General features: G+C 37.9%; 2 protein-coding genes across 12 annotated transcripts; both read right to left on the bottom strand.

Annotated features, from left to right (window-relative positions):
• Positions 1–210: 210 nt before the first annotated feature.
• LOC124296532 lies at positions 211–9763 on the bottom strand. 11 transcript variants are annotated; one of them, XR_006906364.1, is made up of 8 exons: positions 9113–9763; positions 7642–7757; positions 7464–7559; positions 7267–7366; positions 6590–6706; positions 6084–6239; positions 4227–4361; positions 3885–4137 (listed from the first exon to the last, which is right to left on the bottom strand). XR_006906364.1 is itself a non-coding variant. In XM_046746324.1 (7 exons), exons 1-7 carry the CDS (start codon positions 9710–9712, stop codon positions 1954–1956), a joined length of 1221 nt encoding a protein of 406 aa, XP_046602280.1. In that variant the 5' UTR covers positions 9713–9763; the 3' UTR covers positions 1831–1953. The 11 variants fall into 11 exon arrangements, 5 of the variants coding, with proteins under 5 accessions (XP_046602280.1, XP_046602281.1, XP_046602284.1 ...); XR_006906358.1 differs by having other exon boundaries at positions 3885–4113; XR_006906352.1 differs by having other exon boundaries at positions 4102–4113; positions 4227–4467.
• Positions 9764–12069: 2306 nt separating this feature from the next.
• Positions 12070–18445, bottom strand: LOC107226400 (odorant receptor 7a). The gene is made up of 8 exons (XM_015667204.2): positions 17737–18445; positions 15448–15563; positions 15270–15365; positions 15095–15194; positions 13503–13619; positions 12973–13128; positions 12694–12828; positions 12070–12327 (listed from the first exon to the last, which is right to left on the bottom strand). The coding sequence occupies exons 1-7, from the start codon at positions 18337–18339 to the stop codon at positions 12766–12768; spliced, it is 1251 nt and encodes a 416-aa protein (XP_015522690.2). The 5' UTR covers positions 18340–18445; the 3' UTR covers positions 12070–12327; positions 12694–12765.
• Between the last annotated feature and the right edge of the window lie 6525 nt (positions 18446–24970).

Raw genomic sequence — 24970 nt, 5'->3', positions numbered from 1 at the left:
CCGATCAGTGGCAAGTGATGGCTCCCGCAGAGATACGCGCAATAAGGGTGCTGTGCATGAATTTTATGTGCTGGGTAACATTATTGGCTGGAGGGGTGAGGTTTGGTTTCAGAATCGGAGACTCGGTGCAACTTACCGATTCCAGGTTTGCATTGAAAAGTTCGGAGCTTCACAAAGCGGTGAATTAAAAATGGACCGTGGAAAAGGAAATTATACCATCGGGAGTGTATTGTCTCACTGTACAACCTAACATTTTTCAGTATGGGTATAAAAGTTCGGTTCTGTTATAACGAAGTTGTGTTAAACATCTGACGAATATTATATCGGCATCGTTGTAATAAACTTTGGTCTGTATAGTTTACGACCTGCGGCTGTTTAGATAGGGATCGGATGATTCCATTAGTATCACTTCTCTCGCCGATAACTTGCTCGGAAAGTAGTGGTGGCTGGCATTCAATGTTGAGGTACTTTACTAAGGTGACCTTCGGTACGACTTGAAAAAAAAATTGGCGTTTCGGCATTCAAATTGATTCAAAGTAAATGAGGGAAAAAAACTTGTCTCACAGCACAACTTTGTATCTTGACAAGAAATAGTGCCTGTGAGCACAATTTGTTTCTCATTTCGATAACATTCTTTTTTAGGATATATCAAGTTAAGAATTGTGTTTTTTACGTCGAGTGAATAATGTTAATTTGGCGTATTCAGTATGCTGTAGAAGAAAAACTAAAAGCATTTGGTTTTCGGTAAAAATTGGTACACGAAAATTTGTTGGGTCGTTGATCCCGAATGTGAGATCAGATTTGTGCAATCCGAAATGACGAATCCAATGTGGAAGGATAAAAAAAAATTATAAATATTCGAAATTTGGTAGAAATTTGTAGGCGAAGGCTTTTGCGATTACCGATAACGAATCGAAGATCTGACTTTCAAAATTAATGACGGCGAATCCATTATGGTGGTACGAATTAAAAATAATCGTCTCATTTTCACGTAACATGGGACCTGACGGCCTTTAAACCGTTAATCACGAATCTGAATACGTAGTTCAAAATTCGAATTGGATGTTGATTTTTTTTTCTGAGGATCCTTCACGTTAGAAATCATGATTTCAGAAATGAAACGAGGTAAAAAGAAATGTGTCTTTGAATACTGCACATCATATAATATAGTAATTTTCTTTCATGAGTAAATTTTTGTGCAACGAAATTTTCCAAAACCTAACTGTCACTATTTTATATACAAAGTAGATTTCAAATATTAGGTGTGAGACATCGAATATTTCAGATGCACGATGAAAAGTATTTTTTATTTTGTACAAATTATTGTCATTTTTTCATCAAAGCGTAAATCTAATCATTTTACTGGTCTGAGAACTAGAATATTATTTAATGTCTACTATAATGTAGAAAGAAATAGTCAAAAATCAGAAAAAACTAGAGAATACCAGAAATACTGAAAAACTCAAGAGCAGGAGAAAAGCATACGGGGGAATTGCATGTAAATTTTCTCCCGCTTACCAGATCAGTAAACATTATCGTTGAGTCGGGGATAAAATGTTTCAAGTGATCGAATTCTTGGTCCTCATTCTTACGAGGACAGCAATAGCATGCATTCGAAGCGAGATATTCTTTCGAAGACGTATCCGACCTAATTTCATTACAGTTTTGATTGAAAGTATTCGTTTGATAATTACCTGATTAGTGTAACCGCGGTCGCGATTGTGATGATACCAGCTGTAGGGAAGAATCGAAGTACGACTCTGATCTGTATCATTGCCGCGATGATTCATGACGGCAACCAAATCGGCTATAAAATTCTCAATAGCAACAACAGCCATAAATAATATGGTGAGGACAAAAATGTTTAAGGCTTGGTAGTATTTCGTCATTATTCTTCTTGAATCTCGTACGTTTTTATAAATCATAGTATTGTTTTCCAAGTTGATCCAGTCCTTATCCATAAAATGTACCAGTTTCTTGATCAGTACTCTGTGCCAAGAAAATGTCAACCACTTGCTAATAATACAAGTTACGGCGCTTGTCATGCTCAAGTTAGAAATGGTTTTATCCATATCGTGACTAACATCGGCGAGGCCACACAGTAAACCGCAGATTAGGAATGAGAGAGTTACCAAATGCAAGTACCACAATAACTTGTACGATTTCTCATGTTTTCTTTTTGGCCAAATTCCCATATAAATCATGAGATAACGTAACGCACCAATCGCAGTGATAAACTGATCGCAGAACTCATCACTGCCCTGTATTATTACCGACTGATTGTCGTTTATCATTGCGGTTATCGCTAATGTCATTTTTGAAAACCCGATTAACCGAACGACAATGGTCCTTCTGTGACTGAGCTTCGTCTGCGACAGGCCAACGGAACTCAGAGCATGAGGATGAAAATTGTGCAGGTATGAGTGAGGCAAGCCTTGGTCTGCGAGTGGCGAGTAACAGCCCCTCCAAAGATGCAACGCTTAGGGTTGGATTTCATAAATTTTATATCTGCATTGATGCGACTGGTTTTCCGAGAATTGTAGTCACCGGTAGGGTAAAGTTTCGTACCAGAATTGTACACTTTGTTCAACTAATTGGGAATGTGCATTCGAGAGTTCCAAGTTTGAGGCTACCTAAGCTATTGAGTTTAAAAAAAAATCGTCTCACAAGTTAAAAATTACTTGATGAAAGGATGACCACGTCACCGCATGGAGCGGCGTGTATCAGTACAAATTAGGGGTACGTTTCCACCATAAATGGCTGTTTTTGTACGGATCGAGTCATCTTCCATGCAGAAGGAATCGGATTGACAAATTCTACACAACTCTTTCCACTGACAATCTCCACCTAAAATTAGTATCTATGAGATTATACGTTTAATCGTTGAAGCAAATTCAGAATTAATCTCGACTTTCTTCGGTCACGGACGGATTTCAAATATTACTATTCATCGTGTCATTCAAAATCGACAGTGAAATTACGTGTTCGGACAAAATTACGCGTTTTGTCAAAAACATTATTGTTCGGACAGTAAGTTCGTATAAGTTCATTTTCAAGTTCAGATTCCTCTTTTATCCGAAAAAGAAGCAAAGTAAATCTTTTAACGTTGAATGTAAGTTTGCAATATTAATCGTACACGAGACGAGGAAGAATATTGCAAATTGGCAACGTGGAAAAAATCTACGTGACCTCTACAGTTCATACGATACTTTGTGTAAAGAAAGCTCTTTTAAAGAAAAGTATCCACATATGAAGGTTTGATTTTAAACATTTTTTAAACTTAGACTATAACACTGTGTACTTTGTCATTTCAGTGGTTTCTAAGTTGCAAAATGAATTTCTGTTGGCAGTTTCCACTTTAATGTACTTGGCGCAAGGTTTTTGCACCGGAGGTGCTTTCAAGGGATATTATATTTCTCTAGCCAAAAATTTGCTCGAAAAAAAATGATGGCTAAAAAACGGCGATACGGTTTTTGCGGGATACGTTGAAGCGACCTTCAATAAGACTTGAATAGAATTTCAATCCTCAAATCACCTCGAAATGCATGTGGAACGAAATCCCTGCAAAAATGCAACCCTGTGTCTCGATAAAAGTGATGCCTGGAAATTGAAAAAATACATTTCACACAAACAAGTGAATACTCTTATCTTCGATCGCAATGACAACACAATTTCGTATTTTCCCAACACTTTTTCAAGTTTTTTAAACAGGCATCTTTGTTTTGCAATAAATATCGTCTACACCCCGTAATTGTTGAAAAAAACCTAAGGTTCCATTGTAACTTCCGACCTGAATAGTCCAACAGACACGAGTTGCTCTTTTACTAGGGATTAAGAAAAAAAAAAAAATTTGAGCAAGAAAGTCAATTCGTTACGAAGTTATGTTCTTGAATACAAATGAACGTTTATTCATCTTCACAGAAATACATGCTTGCAAATTTAGTGTTCACAACGTCGTGCAGTCTAATTCTTGACTACTAACAATAAGTATTCATAGTCACTAGCTGAAATCGAATCGCCTGTTTTAAACATTCTTGAAGACGCGTATATCGCAGCCTATGATGCGATTTTCTTCTACTAGCGACGGAGGTTGCGCTAAACGTTTTCGAATATCTGTGCAGACATATAAAACATATGCTGAATAACTATGAATATCGATGAATATTCAGGAGAAAGGACTGTGCGATGTAATTTACTGTTTCTGTTTTGGAAATTAAAGAAATTACCTATCATCGTACAGAAGCTTGAAATACGATAAACGTGTTTTCTACTCTTGCACGAATTTATCGGTTGACTCGACCATCTTCCGACATGCTCATTGCTCGTAGTGCAGAAAGATATGATGCGATCGATTTAACCATCTGTCAGCATATAGGTATGCGTTCTGATTAAATTATACGAGATCATTTGGTACCGAGGAAACAGAAGCGAACACATTGGCGTCCACACATAGCACGCATTGTATACCTGAAGTTCCGATCGGTCACATTTGATCGAAAAATAAATTTGCTGCTAATAATACGATTCGACAATGAATTTACAGACACAGCTTAATCTCTTGCGTTTATCTATCTTCCGACTAGTCATCAAATGCTGCTCTCGACAATTTTGATACACGTGTTTTCCGATTTTCCGAGTTTCCACGTAGAAATATTGGAAAACTAATGACAGGATCGTGTTCCCCGGGAAAATTTGCGACTGATTTCAGATTTGTTTTTTTTTTCGAACTTATAATACGCAAAATACAGCTAAAACACAATTTTTTCTTCATCCCGAACACGATTACTCAAATTCATCTGAGTCAACCTGGCCGAAAAGTTATCTCATTCTTCAGGTCAGGCAGTTCCCAGATTGACCTTGGAAATATATTAAAAATCTTGTGACTCCAATGGTCTCAATATGAATAAACAAAAATCCAAAATCCTGATAGTGCACAAAGAACTCCGGTTTGCAAAACTCCAAAAATGGCCATTCAATTGCGAAAATGAAAAGATAGACATAGTTAAAGAATACGATTACCTGAGTGTTCAATTCAAGAGCCCTGAGTTATTCTTGACTGAATTGACCAAAAAAAAAAAAATCGAAAGCTTACCTCAAGCGGTGATAAACTCTAAACTATATACTTTACGCTCAGTGAACTCTAACGACTGGGAAACTGTAAACTCCTTATCTAGGGCATTGGTAGAGAGCGTTTTTTCACACAGTGTGGAGATCTGGGGACTTGGATACACAAACGAAACACAACATCTTATCATAAATCAATATGGTGCTCCCAAGACAACACTGCGCTAACTATGCTATTTGCAACGAAATAGAGTAGTATCCCATTTTGGCAAATGTCCTGGAGAAGGCTCTTAACTGGATTACAAAAATAGTCAACAGGAAGGATGAAAGACTTCCGAAAATATGCACAAAACTGATGATTAAACTGATGGTAAGATTGAATATCGGGCAGACCGATCGAATATTTATAATATCGCGAATACAAAAGCAGACATACTTATCGCTGACTAATAAAAAGAATAAAAATAAATGAAGCTTTTGGGCAGTTGTAGAGTAAAAAACTCCTCCACTCCAGAATTCTGTCCACTAGTGGACTTCACTGAGCACAGCTGCTTACATCTAAATTCTCCTATCCATATTATAAGAGTTCTAGCTCAACGTCGACTGGTTTGCAATATCTTCCTTCGATAAAAATTACAGACTACAAGCCGAAACTAAATAACAGCGATTATTGTTAATTATGCGCTTCCAGTCGCTCAGCGAAAATCTCACGCATGTTCTTTTAGAATGTCCAAAATATAGCGAAGGCAGAGCGCATACTTGATTTGACTAATCCCAGCAGTACAAAAGCTCATGGCTAAGAATTTTACAACGAAGTACGACAGGCAAAATTACCGATTTATTTAACTATATAATATGTTATGTATCTCAGGCAAAAAACGCGCAAAAGTTTAAAATAATTTAAGTTTCATACGTAACAAGGGAATGACGAATAGATGTTTGTATATTCATGTCAAATCGACACTTATTTATATACAATGTCTGTCTGAACAAATCAATAAACTTACTTATTTACTCACCACTGTGAAATTTTGCATCGTGAGGGGGAAAATTTCTGCTGCGCTAATTATAATCGGTTGCCATGCTTTGGCCATTATTATTGACAGCGAGCCTTTAACAAATGAAGTAGCGTTGTACCATTCTGAATTGTAAGTAACCGTCCCGATGACAAGACCCTTGAAAAACATAAGCCCGCCACAGTTGAAATTGAAAATTTTTCTAACGATTCTTTGAGTTTGTATATTCGTGCATAATACTTGTCGGGGTCGAAAGTGTAAGAGTACCACAAATAACTTTGAAGCGCATTCTAGTACATAGCATAAATCACTGCCAAAACATTCCAACTATACTTCTATTGAATTTCAGGCCAGAAAACTTGTCTTCGTAGCGAGTTATTAAATATATAATTTTGCCACACCTAACGAATTCGTTCGAATTAATAAGCTAAAAACAGAGATGAGAATAACGAAATTTTTCTGTTCCCAAGTCTTTGATTCTTTGATTCGGCATACGTCGTTATACTTACTTGACTAGTCAAACTGTCGCCAACAAAACTGTAGATGAAAATATTCATCAGCCCTACCAGACAGGAAAATCCGTACTTTAGCGCAATCAGTTGATTATCTCCACCTCTTTCTAATTCCTATAAGAGATAGCATTCCAGTTTCAAAAGGCAGATGAATTATTGTATAAACTCACGCATCAATTGAAAGCTGAAATACACAAACTGAAATTTTCTAACGATGCGCGAGGAGTTGTCGATCGGTTAGGTTTCGATTGGCTACTATTTATTGTTAGTTTGAATTCTTCTTAAAATATTAGTGACAATCAGTTCAAGGAAAACAGTGGTTAAGATTCGATTAGACCACTAAGTCCAACGATTCATGAGAAACGCGTTGATTAATTATTCCATTGGTTTTTGCCCTTACTGCTATCGGCAATATGTATGAGCCATAGTCCGAATAAATGGTAATTCCAATGAAATAAAAATTGTGTGCTGACACACAAATGGGTTTCTCGTAAGCGATTAAATCAAGGGGTTGGAAATTTTGGAAATATTCACATCGTTGTCCACCGGATAATACATCAAAATAACAGTTAAATCAAAATTTCGCCACTTGATCGCTTACATTTAAATTTCGAAATTGCTCATACGCTTCTAGTATTCCAAGAAAGCTCGTATTGGAAAAATTTATTACGTACCCTGAGAAATGCGTGCGCGTGGAAACAAGTACCGATTAACGAGACAGTCACGCACTGCAAGATAGTTGCACTGAAACATTCTTGTATGTCGTCTGCCACGCTGGAATTTAAAAAGAGTTACCTTTACTGACAATAAAACTCGATAGTATAAATTGCCTCGAAATGTTCTTCTCAAAACGATGTAAGTAAAAACCTACCTTAACAACACCTGGTGACGCTTCGCCATCTCTTTGACTTTCGTCTTGTCACATTCGTAGTCCATTGGATCATACTTGGTTCGTTCAATAAAATCTCTGAAAAATTACCAATAATTAGAGGGGTAAAATACGTGCCAATCCGTAAACGCTGACCAAGTTATTGCGCATCTGTACGTACCCCAGAATCTCCAGTTGACCGGCAGTGTGCAGAACCGTAATAACGAAGAAACCGTCGACTACAGTGCTTCCGACCAATGCTGATACCATACTTATCATTTGAGCAGCGGCCAGCAGCTTGAATCATTCAAATTTTAGTTTAGATTTACTTATCATTGCACGAATGGATTGTCTCTCAATTGTCGTATAGCTAACGGGACGCGCCTTCGGAAAATAGTCGGGATTTCAATTGCGGATCTTGTACGAAAAATGAAAGAATTTGTTTTGTTACTAGTTGACAAATCGGCTTAGCTTTTTTCACTCGAAACATTTCCGTAGGCTATTTCTTATACCTCAATCTTGTTTCTTAAGTTGTCCTTTCTCACGCACTGAATGACTAATTTTTCGCGATGACTATAATTGCTGGATGTACCTAAATCTTCGATCGATCAAGTTTGACGAAAAATTTGAAATCACTGATATCGAGTTCCAATCACTAAGTTTGTGACGAATTATCGAAATCTAGAGAGACCATGAAATGCTGAATTTCAGCCTGTACGTATGTTCTCATTATTGGATCTCGGTATTGGTGACTGAGTGTTTGATGAAGCTTGCAAAACTTGAAAGCTGTTCTGACAAGGGCCTAACTTTTTTCATTTTGGCCACGGCATTTTGCGAATGGAGCAAGATTTCACATTCTTATATATTTTGAGTCCTGTTCTTGTACTTGAAGTTTCGGTCTGATATCGGCATTAGTTAGTAATTATTCTTAGCTTAAATAATGATTACTCTAATGTCTATTAAACCGATTGAAACACGATTTTCTCGAAACAATCAACAAACGCATATTTTTCGCACCTGACGAAACGTGCACGGTCGATGATAATTCTTGCCGCGAAACCATTTCCACACCGATATTTTTTCAAACCTTTGAAATATTAGGTAGTTTCGTAATTTTTTATTTTGTTCGTGACAGATATTTAAATAAAATTGTTCTGAGGAGGGCCCCCACCAGGGTCGAAACGTTAACACGATAAAAAGTGTTTTGAGTTGTGACCTTCATATCCAAGAATAACTTTAATCAACAAATCTCCAAGGTCAAGATAAATCTTCTTCATTAGGTAGTTTCATGTGAAATGTATCAGGTCTTGGTTGCACCTTCAATTGTGCTCTGACGGATCTGAGATTTTTTGTGGATATAATCTTTTCAAGAGTTTCAACAATTCAATAAATCATATGGATTTTTTTTCGGAACGACCATTTGTAAATAAATTGCTGCGAGACGAATGATTTCACAACTAATCGTCCTTGCGCTGTTTTCACTACTCAGTACCTCTAACGGAAAAATCGTTAATGTTTCGAGTGACTTTTCTTGGTCCTTGTTTTTACTATCACAGCTTCAGTATATATTCAAAGCGACATATTTCCTCGAGTGCGCGTATTCGATCTAAATACATTTGAATTTGGAGTCAGAATATTCATTTCATAAATACCTGAACGGTATAACCTTGGTCGTAATCGAGAGGATACCAGCTGTGAGTCAATGGTAAGAGGTTACCCAAATTTGTATCATTGTCACGATGGTTTGTGGCTACGAAAAAATCAATGACGAACTCCCCGGCTGTAAATATATACACAAGTACGATGGTGCAGACGTAAATATTTAATGTTCGGTAATGTTTCATCATTATTCGTTTCGAATCTGGTACGCTTTTAGGAATCAAAGCGTTGTTTTCCAAGTTGATCCAATCTTCATCCATAAATTTCGTCAGTTTTCTGATTAGTACTTTTTGCCAAGAAAATGTAAGCCACTTTCCGAGAACGTAAAATAACGCACATGCCACGCCTAAGGTAGCAAAGAATTCATCCATATCATCCTCAACATTGGTGAGCCAACACACTTCACCCGAAAGTAGAAATACTAAACCTACCGAATGGAAGCACCGCAATAAATAGTACAATTTTTCATGTTTTTTGTCTGGCCAAATTCCCATATAAATCATAAGGCAACGTAAGACGCGAATTGCAGTGACAAACTGATCGCTGAACTTATCGCGATCCAGTATTCTTTTCGTCCTACTGCTGTTCGACATTTCTGTTTCCGCAGATGATACTTTCTAAAAATCCGATAAACCGAAAGGATATGATCCTCTTCTCGCTGAGGTTCGTCTGCGACTGGCCAACGGAACTACGAGCGTGTGGAATGAAACTTGCGTGTTGCCTGGGTATGAGTGAGGCAAGCCTTGCTCTGCGAGTCGCGAGTAACAGACCCTCCAAAGATGCAAGGGTTAGGGTTGCGCTTCATAAATTTTATATCCGGACTGATGCGACCAGTTCTCTGATAATTGTGGCCGTCAGTAGGGTGAAGTTTTATGTCAGAATTGCATACTCTTCAAAGTTTGAAATCACCCGAGTTGTTGAAGAAAAAACGGACCCTCAAAGTAAAAAGACACGATAGAGGTTCGTTCGCGTCACTGTATAAAACGTTTTTCCCTAGACATCGGTTGTTCGTTGCACATTTTGAGAAATAAACCGTTCTCCATGCGTTTCACGAAAAAGTTCGTTTTTTTCACATTTTCTGACATAGCACATCGGTCAATATTTTTATACGAAGACTTATGGATTACGTAGCTTTATGGTTTGTTGAACGGAATCACCGACAACTTCAATCGTCATCATTCGCTGTTCGTGTTTCAGAAATTATTACTCCGAAGTAATTATTGTTTACAAAACATTGTCCATAAGGGTCATCGCTTTTCGACATGCCAAACCACTGACTTTGCACGTACGTGATGCTACGAATCATGTGCAGATTGGAAAGTAGTCATATAAAGAATTTGTGCACGAACAACTTCAAATGAAATTGAGCAGGGTTCCGTCACGACTGTCGCAAGAATTTGTTTCTGTTTTTCCTACTTGGCTACATAGAGTGGCATGATTACGATTTCCGTGACGCCAAATCTTAATGATGAAATTTTGGTTTTCAAGTCTAAATAAACAAAAATTAAACAGAGGTAAAAGTTGATGTTTCGATAATTTTTCGAGATATCGAAAATCACAGATACGGACAATCAGGTAAGGTACCTTATACGGAGGCTGAACTTATTCTAACCTTTAAGAAAAAAAAAAGACAACCCACAATGGCGCTTATATCTCCTTCAGGAAGCCGAAACAACACATTTTGTATACTTGAAATTCTCTTTCCTTTGGTCAAAATATCACGAATCAATGGTCCAAAATTGGAGCCACCGACGTCATACTATCCCCCGTAAAGTGATCCACCATGAATTTCGTTTTAATATTTTCTACATAACTATACAGTTATACATAGAATGGAACTCCGATGGAAACCACGTTGCATCCATTCATTCATAAGTGACGGCACGCGCTGACTGTAAAAATTCCACATTACGTAGTACTCGTTACGATGTTTCGTGCACGACTGTTGTCAACCAATGTTCTTTGAAATAGTAATTTTAAATTCTATCAGTATTGACGGGTTATACGGTGGCAGGCAACAGCCCTTGCTGGCATGCGAGCTTTTCGCAAATTTCATGTACTGGATAATAAGGTCGACATCACCGAATTCGAGAATTGGTCACGATAAAGCTCGATCTCGGCACGAGCAGTCGTCCGGTCGATGCAACTTGCTGCAAGTGTGTTAATGAATAAGCTCGAAGCATTGCAAATCGTGAATAGCATATTTTGTAACAAGGAGGTAAAAGCCCGATATTTCCGGGTCGAACGGGAGCCGCATTATGCGTCGTCGATAAGCACGCTGTAACGTGAAATTTCAGAATAGCCCGCAACGATGGCACGTGGCTGACGGAAACTCCCGAAAAACGCGTTCCTGGCGGGGTACTCCGAGCGAATTCGATACTCGATAGGCCATAAACACTAGTCACTGATTCTTTCTTTGGGAATTCTGTAATTTCGTGCTTTGGCGCAAGCAAACAACGTGCCAGAATAACAGCGATCCCGGCATCCGAGGAACCAACAGCTACCGATGGCTACCGTTTTCTGCTTCGGATAACTTCATCTACCTACTGCCCGATGTGACCGTCCCTGACGTGCCGGAACCTCTCGTACCGGAACCTCTCGTACCACTCCGGCGGCCGGCGTACAGGGATGTAAAATCTTCTCGACAGTCCCGGAGACGGCGTACATGGTAGTTCGCAGCCTCTGGTTCTGTATCTGTTAATAATACCGTTTCGGATTGTTATCGCAGTAGAGAGTATCTTTGAGAACCGATGTCGCATTCCTGTCAGCAAGGACCGTTATCGTTGTAGGTCATGGTCCACGACACTGAAATGCACTACGTAGTCGTGTTGCTGCGTGAACTCTTGGGTATATCTTGGACAGATGAGATGAATACCAACCGAATTTAGAAACAGAATAATGAGTTAGAGAAACAAAGGAAGTTGAGCAAAAAAATTGACTCCCAACGAAGTTGTATTCTTGGATGCAAATGAACATTTATTAATCCTCACGTAGATGCATATTTGCAAATTGTATGTGCGTGAAATCGTAAAATTTTTATTTTTGACTACTAAAAATGAACATTTATACTCATTAGCCGAAGTCGTGTGCACGTATTTTCGTTGCTTGGTCAATCAGTTTGAAACATTTTTGTAGACGTGCATTTTGCAGCCTGTGGTGCGATTTTCTTCTATCAACGACGGAGGTTGCGCTAAACATTTTCGATTATCTATGCAGAAATACAAAACATATGTTGAATAAGAGTAAACATCGATGAATATTCATGAGAAAAGACTGTGTGACGTAATTTACTGTTTCCACTTTGGACACCAAAGAAATTACCTGTCATCATAAACTTGAAATATGATAAATGTGTTTTCTACTAGGTTTGTGTATGAGGAAAAATCTGGATATTTGTATTGTTCTATCAATGAAATAAACCGTCAACCGATAAATCATTTTCTAAAAGAAAAATCGTTGTAAGCATTTTGCAAGCCGGTAAATATCCGGTTAGAATTTCAACAAAATGTATTATATTAGGTTCGCACGAATTATGCACTGCATATTTCATTTGTAACTGTATCTTAAGACTCACCCGATAAATGTATGTTCTCATCGCTTACTTTGTGTCACGTAGGTACGGATCCATCGGTTTACTCGAATATTTCTAGATGTGAGACACGCTCATTGCTCGCAGTGCAGAAATATATGATGCGATCGATTTTATCACCTGTAAGCATGTTGGTAGGTATGCGTATTAATCATAATATGTGAGATAATTTGCCACCGAAAAAATCAAACCAAACACATTGTCGTTTACAGATAGCGTACATTGATATAAACACGCGCAGAATGTCAGTATTAAAATACTCACCACTGTGAAATTTTGCAACGTAAGAGGAAAGATTTTGGCTGCACTAATTATTATCGGTTGAGATGATTTTATCGTAACTATTGATAACGAGAGATTTACAGATGACGTAGCGTTGTACCATTCTGAATTGTAGACATGCGTTCTGATAGCAAGACCCTTGAATGAAAAGGCTTACGTCAGTTGAAAACGCGGAGTACTTAGAAGGGACGTGATTTTTGTACCAATTCTGTGCATCTGTTTTCCCACGCATAGCTATAATATTGTCGGAATCAAGCATGTAAAAGTAGGTAGCAAGTAATTTCGAAGGGTATCCCAGTAAATAGCGGAAATCGCTTCCAAACCATTCAATCTCAACTACGCTTTTACTGAATTTCCGGTCAGTGAGCGTCTCTTTATATAATAGCGCGTAATTAAACAAACGATTTTACCACACGTGACGAGTTCATTCGGAATAATAAATTCAAAACAGACATAAGAATTGCGAAATTTTCTTCCGAAGTCTTTGATTCTGCAGACTTTGTTATACTCACTTGACTCATCAAAGTATCGCTAACGAAACAGCAGACGAAGACATTCGCCAGCGCTGTGAAAGAGACGAACCCGTACTTCAGCGCAATCACGTGACCTTGTTCACTTTTTTGTAATTCCTATAACAGATAGCACTGCAGTTGAAAAATCTATATCAAATACTGTATAAACTCACGCGTCACTCACAAACTGCAATTTTGGTAGAGATACGTTAGAAATTGTCCATCGATTGGATCTAGATCAGTTACTGTTTATTGTTAGTCGGAGATGTAAGTAATTAAAAGGAGTAACAAACAGTTTACGAAAGATGGTGGGCAAGATTCCCAACAATATTCCTGGAGAGTAAATCATTCCGAACCTCGGAATAGAGTTATTATTCGCAACGACAAATGTAAAGAAGAGGAATTGTGCTCTACTGAGATGTCCGGTTCAAATTTGATGATTTGCGATCGAGCCCAAGATTGATTTTTTCTCTGGTTTCAATTTTGAAACCACTATAAGCACGTTTGAAAATAATTGTCCAAATTAATAGTTAAACAAAGACTATTCCGCTAATTATAGGTGAGCGATCTAGCGCCAAAAGTTCCATTTAACGGCTATTTTGATGTATCAGGTACCTCACGATATGAATGCCCTCCAAATATTACGATTAGACCAATAGGCCCAACGGTACACCGGAAGCGCGTTGATGCATTACTTCATTGATTTTTGCACTCACTGCAGTCGGAAAAAAAATATTTGACCCATAGTGATTTATGTATGAAAATAACTCTGGTCTCCGCAGCAGACAAAAAAACACATCGCGTGTTTGGTATAAGGATGTAAGGATGTAATGTATGGTCAGAAAGGTTGAAATTGACTAGCAGTGAAATTGAGAGAAAAGTTCATACATACTGGTAAATACGATCTTTTGCTATTGATTCAGCCATAAAAACCTGAGTTGACTAATTCCGTAAGGTCGTATTTGGCAAAAATAAGCTCTTTTTACCTTTCTTCGGCTCAAGTATAAATTCATCGACTAAAAGCAAAAGGTCGTATGTATTGGTAAATACGATCTTTTGTTTTTCATGAAAATTGAAAAAATGATCTACTACGGTAATTGCTTAAGGGTATAGCCACCAAAAATTATTACTGTTATTCCTATCATTCCAGTAATTGATGATTCGGATAATCGAGGTTCAGAAAATCAACATTCTCACTGTATAACTTTGTTAGTTTCAATAATTAATGATTTTCTCTAGTCGGTTTCGCATTTTTATAATAAAAGACGTTTGTTGTATAGTCTATTGATCGAAATTTGGTTTGAATTTCGAATGGATTTTTGATTTACTTATCGAATATAGCTGAATTTTGGATTATAGAATTTGAGTGCATGTCGATCGAAATTGTGTGCTGCCACTGAACGAGGTTTTTCGTAAAAAGTGAAGTGAAGGGGTCTAAAATTTAGAAATACTGACATTGTTGTACACCTCGTTGTACAATCGTATATCAAAATGGGAGCCAAGTAAAACTGATCACATACTTGTAAATTTTCGAATTACCGATACACTTTGAGTATTGCAACATATTCGTAATGAAAAAAGTTATTACGTACCCCAAGAAATGTGTGCGCGCTGGTACATATGCCTACCAAAGAGATAGACACACGCATAAAGGTAATCGCACCGAAACATTCTTGTATGTCGTCTGCCACACTGGAATTGAAAGTGAGTTTATTTCACAAGATCCAATAGTATGAAATGTCTCAAAACGAAGAAGTAAGAACCTACCTCAGTAGCATTTGGTGACGCTTCACCATCTCTTTGATATTCGTTTTGTGGCATTCGGAATCTGGTGAATCACATTTCATTCTTTCAATAAAAAGTCTGGAAAATATAAAATTATCAGTGAAGTAAAACACCCGCCAATACGTAAAGGCCTACCACATTTTCGCGCGTCTATACGTACCCCAAAATCTCGAGTTGACCGGTAGTGTGTAGAACCGTAATAACGAAGAATCCATCTACTGCAGTGCTTATGACAAATGATGATGTCGTACACAGTATTTGAGCAGCGGCCAAAAACTTGAATCATACAATACCATTGCATGAATGAACCGTCACTCAAATGTCATTTATCTAACGGGAAGCACCTTCGGAAAATGGCCGGAATCTTAATTGTAAACTTTACACGAAAATTAATATATTATTCCGTTACTCATTGACAAATCAGTCTAATTTTTTTTTTTTTTTTTTAAATTCTATATATTTCTGTTGTCTATTTCTTACACCACGATATCGTTCCTCAAGTTATCTTTCTTTGCGTAATAAATAACGGTGCAAGCGATATGATTCATTGATCTGTAACTAATTTTTGACAGTGACTTCAATTGTTACATGTACCCAAGATTTTGATCGATCGAATTTAACAGAAATCTTGAATTTTCTGATACCGAATTCTAACAACTAGTCTTGACGGACAATCGAAATCTGAACAACACGAAATGCTAAACTCAATTCCTCGTGAGGTATTTTTTCAATTGAACTCGGTATTAATGACTAATAATAAGTATTGGATCAAGCTTGATCAATCATAAATTCGGATCGATGTGATTTCAAAGCTTCAAAGCTATTTTCCGAGACCTTATTTTCATTCATTTTGACTTCGCCGTTTTGCAAGCGAAACAAGATACCAAATCCAAACTTTCTGAGTCCTGTTCCTTTACTTGTATGTTTGGTCTAAAACCGACATTCGTCAGTAATTATTTGTGGTTCAAATAATGAATCATCGTATAAACCGATTGTTCCGAGAGAATCGTGGGCATCAACGTGTCACATCCTGGATGCCTAACGCTTCTGAATATTAGCCTCATTTTTGCATCATCTATTCAATTCCGTGGATTGATACATTCCTTTCTCATACTTGTAACTTTTATAATTTCGTTTTATCTCATCCTTATATTTCACTTTAAGTTTCGGTTTTTTTTATCTTCTAACCATTTTGAGAAACGTTTATTCTTGTTTATGCAAATCCTATAGTCACATAATATTAACGGCAGTCTGATCCCAAACAGACTTACGTGCACGTGCGTACCAGATGGACCACATCAGAGAACGACTGGTATCCTTTCAATATTGCAAGCTAACGGTCAAAGCATTTTCTCTTTTACAATACCTTTTACGGCTTCAGCTATTCATCTAACCATGAAGGCCCAAAATACCATCTTGACATACGTAAATCTTTCGTATTGGTCCTCCTCCCATAAAACCGGAAGGAACTAACTACAAAGCACGCTAGAAAACCGCACGCTAAAGAATGAGCTCAGAAAAGCGTTACAGTATGCAGAAACAGAGCAGTTATACAATTTCATCCAACTAGAGCAGTTCAACAAAATCTTTGAACGAAAACAGTTCGTCGTAAGTAAGCCTTCGATCAGAGTATTTCACAGAATCTTTTCAAATCTTGACAAATTAAATAACTCTGAAGAAATGCCGTAATTCTCTTCTTGCTTGAATACCATTATTTTATATTAATATCCAATCATTAAAATCTCAACTCACTTTAAATTTGAATAAACTTGATCATTGTGTATAATTTATATATTGCGAGTTAACCAAATAAGTTACCTTCAGAAGCTTGAGTAAATCAAACTGGAAAGTCTATTAAACTATGTCCATTTCTACTTTAGTATATTCACCGGCGCCTGTTTGGCAGTGGTGAATTTTTTCAAATAATATATTACCGGCACCTATTTGGCCTTGGTGAATTATCCTTCGTTCTCTTGAAAACCCCTTCACAAAACCCCGTTGTAGATAACAGTTCGAAAGCTTAGCGGCCGATTCTAAAGTACTAGCAGACATTTCATTCGTTCAGATAGAGACAATAACTCTGTTGTCGCAACCAGAATAATTATGCGTAAATATTGTCAATTTATATCATATCCAGTCACCGTCGAGCACACAGATCTTCGCATAGCATGAATCATTAAGATCAACTAGAGGTAAGTGACAACTTTTTATTTCAAAAGCTCATCCGAGTGTTTGGGAACCTTGTGGCGAAATAATAATTCGTAAATGATCGTTGTCAGACGAATAATTTTGCAATCCACTATTGTCGCTCTGTTTGCACTACTTATTGCTGGTGCCTCCAATGGCAGAATCTCGAACGATTGACAGCTTCAGATTGCATTCAAAGCGACAAATACGAATCGGATCCAATCTAATGAGTTTTAAGTAAAATTATTCATTTCATAATCACCCGAATGATGTAATCTCGATCGTAATCGATACCAGGATACCAGCTGTGAGTCAATGGTAACATGTTATACAGGTCTGTAAGATTGTCGTGATGATTTGTAGCTGTAACATAATCGACGATAAAATTTGCATCGACGATAAATAACGCAAACAAGATGATGTAAACGTAAATGTTTAAGGATCCGTAGTGTTTCATCATTATTTGTACTGATTCTGGTACGCTAGCCTGAATCAAAGTCTTATTTGCCAAGTTGATCCAATCTTCATCCATAGAATACGTTAGTTTCTTTATTAGTACTTTGTGCCAAGAAAAGGTGAACCACTTTCCAATGAAATATGTTAACCCACTTGTAACGCTCAAATTGGAAAGAACTTTATTCATGTCGTGTCTAATTACGACGAGGCCACACACTAAACCGGAGAGTAGAAATAAAAACATTGTCGAATGGAAGTACCACAATAAATTATACGGCTTCTCATTTTTTTTGTCCGGCCAAATTCCTATATAAATCATAAGGCAACGTAAGACGCGAATTGCAGTGACAAACTGATCGCTGAACTTATCGCGATCCAGTATTCTTTTCGCCCTACTGCTGTTCGACATTTCTGTTTCCGCAGATGATACTTTCTAAAAATCCGATAAACCGAAAGGATATGATCCTCTTCCCGCTGAGGTTCGTCTGCGACTGGCCAACGGAACTACGAACGTGTGGAATGAAACTTGCGTGTTGCCTGAGTATGAGTGAGGCAAGCCTTGCTCTGCGAGTCGCGAGTAACAGACCCTCCAAAGATGCAAGGGTTAGGGTTGTGCTTTATAAATTTTATATCCGGACTGATGCGACCAGTTCTCTGATAATTGTGGCCGTCAGTAGGGTGAAGTTTTATGTCAGAATTGCATACTCTTCAAAGTTTGAAATCACCCGAGTTGTTGAAGAAAAAACGAACCCTCAAAGTAAAAAGACACGATAGAGGTTCGTTCGCGTCACTGTATAAAACGTTTTTCCCTAGACATCGGTTGTTCGTTGCACATTTTGAGAAATAAACCGTTCTCCATGCGTTTCACGAAAAAGTTCGTTTTTTTCACATTTTCTGACATAGCACATCGGTCAATATTTTTATACGAAGACTTATGGATTACGTAGCTTTATGGTTTGTTGAACGGAATCGCCGACAACTTCAATCGTCATCATTCGCTGTTCGTGTTTCAGAAATTATTACTCCGAAGTAATTATTGTTTACCAAACACTATCCATAATATGTTAAGAATTTTTGTCTCTTCAAGCACCAGTAAGAATATAATGTGTAGGTGAAATGTTTACATCTGAAATTCTTTGCTTCGGATGGGAAGCCCCGTAAGACAAGCATAGCCGTCTAATAACTGATATGCGGATGTGCATATCTTTGTTTTTACAAGAAGAATATTTATATTATATAATTATATTCTATGGAAGAATATTTATATTACAATTTTCACGAAATTGTTTGAAAATTTTTCTAAAAATGGAGGATTTTCATATTTTCACGTCGTCTACGAGAGCTAAACAAGAACCTCGGATGCAACATTGTACCATTTACAGATGTGATGAATAAAAATATATTTTAGTGCTGAAATGAGGTAACTACCAAGGCCTTTTATCTTCATTAATTTTTTCGGCTAATTTTTTATATATCAGGTATGACCTCACGAGATATACTTGTGAAAAAATTCGATTCGATTCAATTTGATCTAAGTCACAGAAAACTAGCATCGATAATGTACTGGCAGAAATCAGGGAAATGAAATTACTAAGCTCGTTTTACATAAAGTAAGATACAACGACGCTATAAACAAAGATGTAACACAAGCAGTATTGGAAAGCTGCCGCCTGGTAAATATCAACATCAATGACTCATGCATTATAACGGCTTACCAAATAGCTGATAAAAACTGATCTATTTTGATCAAGCTTGTTCGCTCCTACGTGGAAAAGAACTTTTTACGAGGAAGCTAAAGAGATTGGATCGCAATCTCAAGCTATTGCAAATGATCTCACAAAAGAAGAAAGAACTCTGAACACGTAATCATTAAAATCGCTGTACCTACATGCGGGGTGGTCCAAATGAACGTTAACAAGGTTTGACCGCGACCTCCACCGAACCGGTCGCCGAATTATTTCCTACTTCTACGCCACCAAACATACAGTTTCTAATATTTCCAGATTTCTTCCACTTGCCGTTTAGGATTAAGTATTTTAGATCTCGTTTTCCATAAAAAAGTTGTAAAATGGAAAGGTTGTGTATTTTTCGGAAAGAATTTTCTGGAAATCATAAGTCATTAAGAAAAACCGTCTCGGACGGTCTTGACGTAATTCGGAAACAGCAGATGGTAAAACATGAACGACAAGAAGAGATCAATCCATCTGCCCGTCCCGTCGTATCTTGCAAGACCAAAATACCAAATCTGCGGAAACTACAGCTATCAGCCGATTTTAGAAGGAGCTTTCTCAGTCAAACATTAACTATGATTTGAATGGTCAGTTTTGAGATTAATACGTACTCTCAACGAAAGTCGAGCATTGAGATGATCATAAAACAAATAGTCGATAGCTCAGGTGAGATTTTCGAGATGCGAGTGTTGATGGATTTTTTTAGACTGGGGAGCTTTCTCTGAAGAAATGTATTGTCAGTTCTCGCAATGCCAATAATGAGTTGTGTCATATTTCCGGAATGATTAGTTGATCCCACGGTTCAGCCTCTGAATACAACTTTTTGTGAGATAGACGCACGCTGCGTGAAACGCACTCCAAACTCCACGGTCATGATAGAACGGCCATTAGCTCAAATTGAATGCCCAGAGAAAAAGAAGAACCGATACATCTGTAATTATACCAGTATTAGCGCAGCTCTGCTTTGCAGTTGCGTTTTTCTTTTCTCAAAATACGATATTTCAGCACCGAATTGTACCTTACACCATTCATACTTTCGCATGACAGAATCCCGATATTTTTTCGGGTGAAGACCCGATGACCAAGTTGAGAGGCGGTCACAATTACTGCCGGCAAAAGTTTTCATATCAAAATTGACACATTGTGCGAGAAAAGTCCGAGTATTTGGATAGCGGTATATATCTTGTCATGAACTTTCTCAATTCCTGACTTATAGAACTCATTACTTTACACTTCCGCTGGTAACTAACGAGTCCACCACCGTCAAAGAAGCTTTTCGAACTTACCCACTGCAGCAGACGACTCGGTGTGCCGCGCTGCGCGGCTGACTTGACCGGGGCTTTATCTACTGCACCAAGTGTTTGCTCGTCCCACAGAATTCATTTCCCGACACTCGGCTCCCGAGTGTTTAACGTTTATTCGCACTGACAGTGGTCCCAGTAATCAACGCGCCACTTGGTTAATCAAGAAAGTAACAATACCTACAGAAGTTCGTTGAAATGGTATTACCGTCGGTAATCATTTTTACTGAAGGCTATTTCGGATGAGATAGACAAGTCCACTCGTCGATGCCAAATATTTTACAAGAATTATTACCGGCAATTTCTCGTTACTTAATTAGAGTTCACGTCTTCTCATAACTGCAAGCAACAACCGCGTCAGAAGCCAATGCCGGAGGAAAATAGAGACATCCGTAATCAACGATGTCCGGTATAAGAAGATAAATAATATTTATAGAAAGACAGTGAATTGGCATTAATTTCATTTTATTTCACTTTTATCGCGCAAGGAATTACCGTCTCGACTCTTCGGATATCTCCAAGAGACTAATGGTCAGAAACACCCTAACGAATATCGTCACCTCATCGTAACAGTTTATGTTTACATTGCTTCTCCGGCATTCTCCGCGTCGAATTGTTTTTGTATCCGTGGTATTAAGAAGATAATATATTCTCAGTCCGAGTGACTCAATAACCCAACAGACGAAGAGAACTGATTACTTTTCAGTTATTGAAAAGAAATAAAATATAAAATTTTCAGAAACAACCCTTAAAAGAGATGCTCTTGGTTTGAAATATTGTTGCGGATACCATGAGACCGTCTGATCTTGACTAGACTTTGGCATGAATTCCAAGGTTTTTCTCGTCGGTCTGGCTGATCTCCCGCATCAATAAAAATCCACGTATCGCAGGCAGCCGGGTCCCGAAGATCGTATTGAGCCCGATAAATATTTATAGCGCCGCGTGACTCGATGAATTTTATTACACAGCCGGGAGTTTCGCTTATAACTTTACCTAGACGTAAACTCGGCGAAGGATTTAGGATGAAGTGTTCTGTTGACGCAATGCATCGCGATGACACCGAAGGCTTGTTTACCTTTCTAAGATTCATTCTAATGCCGAAAAACTTGAGCCGACTGCGAAGGTTGACGTACCGGAAGTAAAATCTGAAGCTTTAGCTATTATTCCTCTATCGCATTGTATCCTAGAATCGCCGATTTACAATATCGACCAATGATGTAAGAATATGTAATTTTTTTTTTAAATTCGAAATATCGTTTTGGTTTCTATAAAAGCAAACTTTATCTGATAAAATTATTTTTTTCTGTTATCAGTTACGTGGAAGGAATCACAATTTGACGTCTGGAACCCGGATTCAAAATTCGTGTTGACCGGTGTTATTTATCAATGTAAAAAAGACAAAAGCAAACTGCATCAGTAATAAATGACGATTTTGGTTATTATTCAATGTATGGAATAGTAATTTTTGTATTCGAATAATCGTTCGCAAATCAAACAATTCCAGATCAAGTTTGACAAGTGATTAAATGTGAACTCACACTCAGAAGGCAATGAGACGTAGTGCACGTGTAATAGCGAACAACGAATAACAGTCGACAAGTTTCTTTCAACAGAAATGCAAAACGTCATCTGGCAGACTTCTGAGTTACTGTAGAATTTCTTCTTCACTTGAGAAAGTTTACCTCATACTTTCCTCGTGAAACTTAATCCTTTCATTCCCCCTTATGCTCCGTGAAAACAAAACCGCTCCTTCAGGAACTCAACATTCATTGCTCAAGACTCGTCGAATTGCCAACTGATGAGGAGAAAAGCATGGGAACTTAGAACTTGAAACGATTTCGTTGAATCAAATTTCAGTTTACACTCCACTTGAAAATTAAAACGCGTTAATTAAGGGATTCGTATCATTGTCGGGAAGCATCTCGTGGACTTTTCCTCGAAATTGGGAATTGATCGAGGTACTCAGAATCCGACACATCGGTGCATTTCAAATTCACTCCTGAAGATGAAATGAAAATTGAAACACCTGGCGCCATTAAAGACTTTGGAATAATTTTTTCTACAAGCTTTTTCCCCAGCATCTTCAAAAGCGGCTCTAAAATTTTCATATCAATACGTTATGATTGGAAAAATGAAGAAACTGCTTCACACATACCGAGTAATATCGTATTCGAAAAAAAGAAATATCGAAGTAACGAAATTTCTTAACCTCGTTTTCACTACGTCTCTGATTTCGCGCAGCATGTATTCATGTCATTCAAAAATTTGTGTAAGGTTCACAGCGTAACTTTTTAAATTTCTAAACAAAGTCGGAACAAAATTTTGACTTGAGATTCAAGATTTGTATCGTTTTGTGAAAACTCAAAGCTATACTCATTCTCGTAACCAGTGAGTATTCATCTGAATCTGCTTTCACCATAGGATTAGATTCTCCAATTAAAATACTATCAACAAACTGTTGAATTTTTCCGGAACTAGTAATCGAAATCGGAACGGGAATAAAAAATTCAATTTGTAATGACTGAACAATTCACTGAAATTCATCATAAACTGTACGCCGTAAAATTATATCCATCGTCCGGAGAAATACGATAAGCATTGACGTATTTCAGGAAATTTTATACTCTGCTCAATTTGCAGCAATGTATATTTCTGCAGCTCATAATTCATACGAAATTAACTAACTTTACTATCCGTCCGGATATCAGGAAGGGAAAAAGTTCTTTCGAAGTTTATATGTGAACTGATCGCTGGACTCGCAATTTTCCGCTGGTAATTCGTGGCTCTAGAGTACAGTCAAGTTGGACGATAAAACCCTTTCGTTCGTATAGAAATAATTGCGGATGCAGCCTGTGTACACAAGAGTAGAGTTGCAAACTTCGAGCCGCATTGAATAAAAAATTATTGCGAATGACGCAATGAGGCCACTCAGGGAACCGAATGACGTGGTGTAATGCGAACGGTTCCCCACCTATGGCTCGATTACACCCTGGCGCATCGCTGACTCGACGACTGCGCTGAGCAATCATTTTACAAAACTTTTCGATTAATCCTGCCGTGCATATCTTTCGTTGCCACGCAACTTGATATATACCTGAACTTCGTACATAACCCAGCGATTGACGTAACGTGCAGATCTTATACGAATAACGGTTCGTCCTTGTTACAATTGATTTTCGTTTTTCCTTTAAGCAAGTACCTGTATAAAAATGAAAAGTCGTTATTATTCATAAGTCATAAATGTGAAAAACTTTGGTTTTTTTTTTTTTACCTGCAATCAAATCTGATGGAGAATTCGATTGCAGATTGATTGTCGGTTGAAATTTCCACACGGAACAAATGAATCTTCCAACCTGTGTCACACTATTTTTTGATATCCCAATTTTTGCAATCCGTGCAATTATGTATACCGGTATACTTTGGTATACTAAATTCGTTTCTCTCTGTGTAGCTGGATCATTATTATTAGCCTTATTTTGCACACTCTTTGCCTTGGCGTAATTTAAAACTTTTCATTGTTTGCCAACGAAGTTTGACGTATGAAATTTTCGGCTCTGATGTCGAGGGGTAAGTTTTACACTTATTTCACCCTCCGTTGTGCTCGCAAGCCAACGCTGCAAGCCGGCGAGAAATACGCGGATATAACCAGCGTACATGTACGCGTTTGGGCTCACTTTTATCCGGGAATACGTGTAGCTCGACTACATGTGGAGGGGTTTACCGGGAGCTACCGACTGCCTCGGGCGGGCAGAACGGAATTGGAGAAAACAATCAAGGCAGAGGATTCGCGTGGTATAACGCGGCTGGACAGGTCATTTGTCAAGAGTACGAAGATTACAAACGAGAGTGGTCGAGGCGTTGCACGGACCTCACCGAGAGAAATAGAGAGAAACGGGCCGAACATGCGATATGCGAAACGAGCCACGCCGCGATTCTCGACGAAAGTAATAAGAGCACAATAACGGGGGGCATTACATGCAAATTGTGGATTTTGTTTACCTCCTACGGA

The sequence above is a fragment of the Neodiprion lecontei genome, chromosome 1 (genome assembly GCF_021901455.1).
Source record: "Neodiprion lecontei isolate iyNeoLeco1 chromosome 1, iyNeoLeco1.1, whole genome shotgun sequence".
NCBI classification, from domain to species: Eukaryota; Metazoa; Arthropoda; class Insecta; order Hymenoptera; family Diprionidae; genus Neodiprion; species Neodiprion lecontei.
This window is presented reverse-complemented; position numbering and strand designations above follow the sequence as displayed.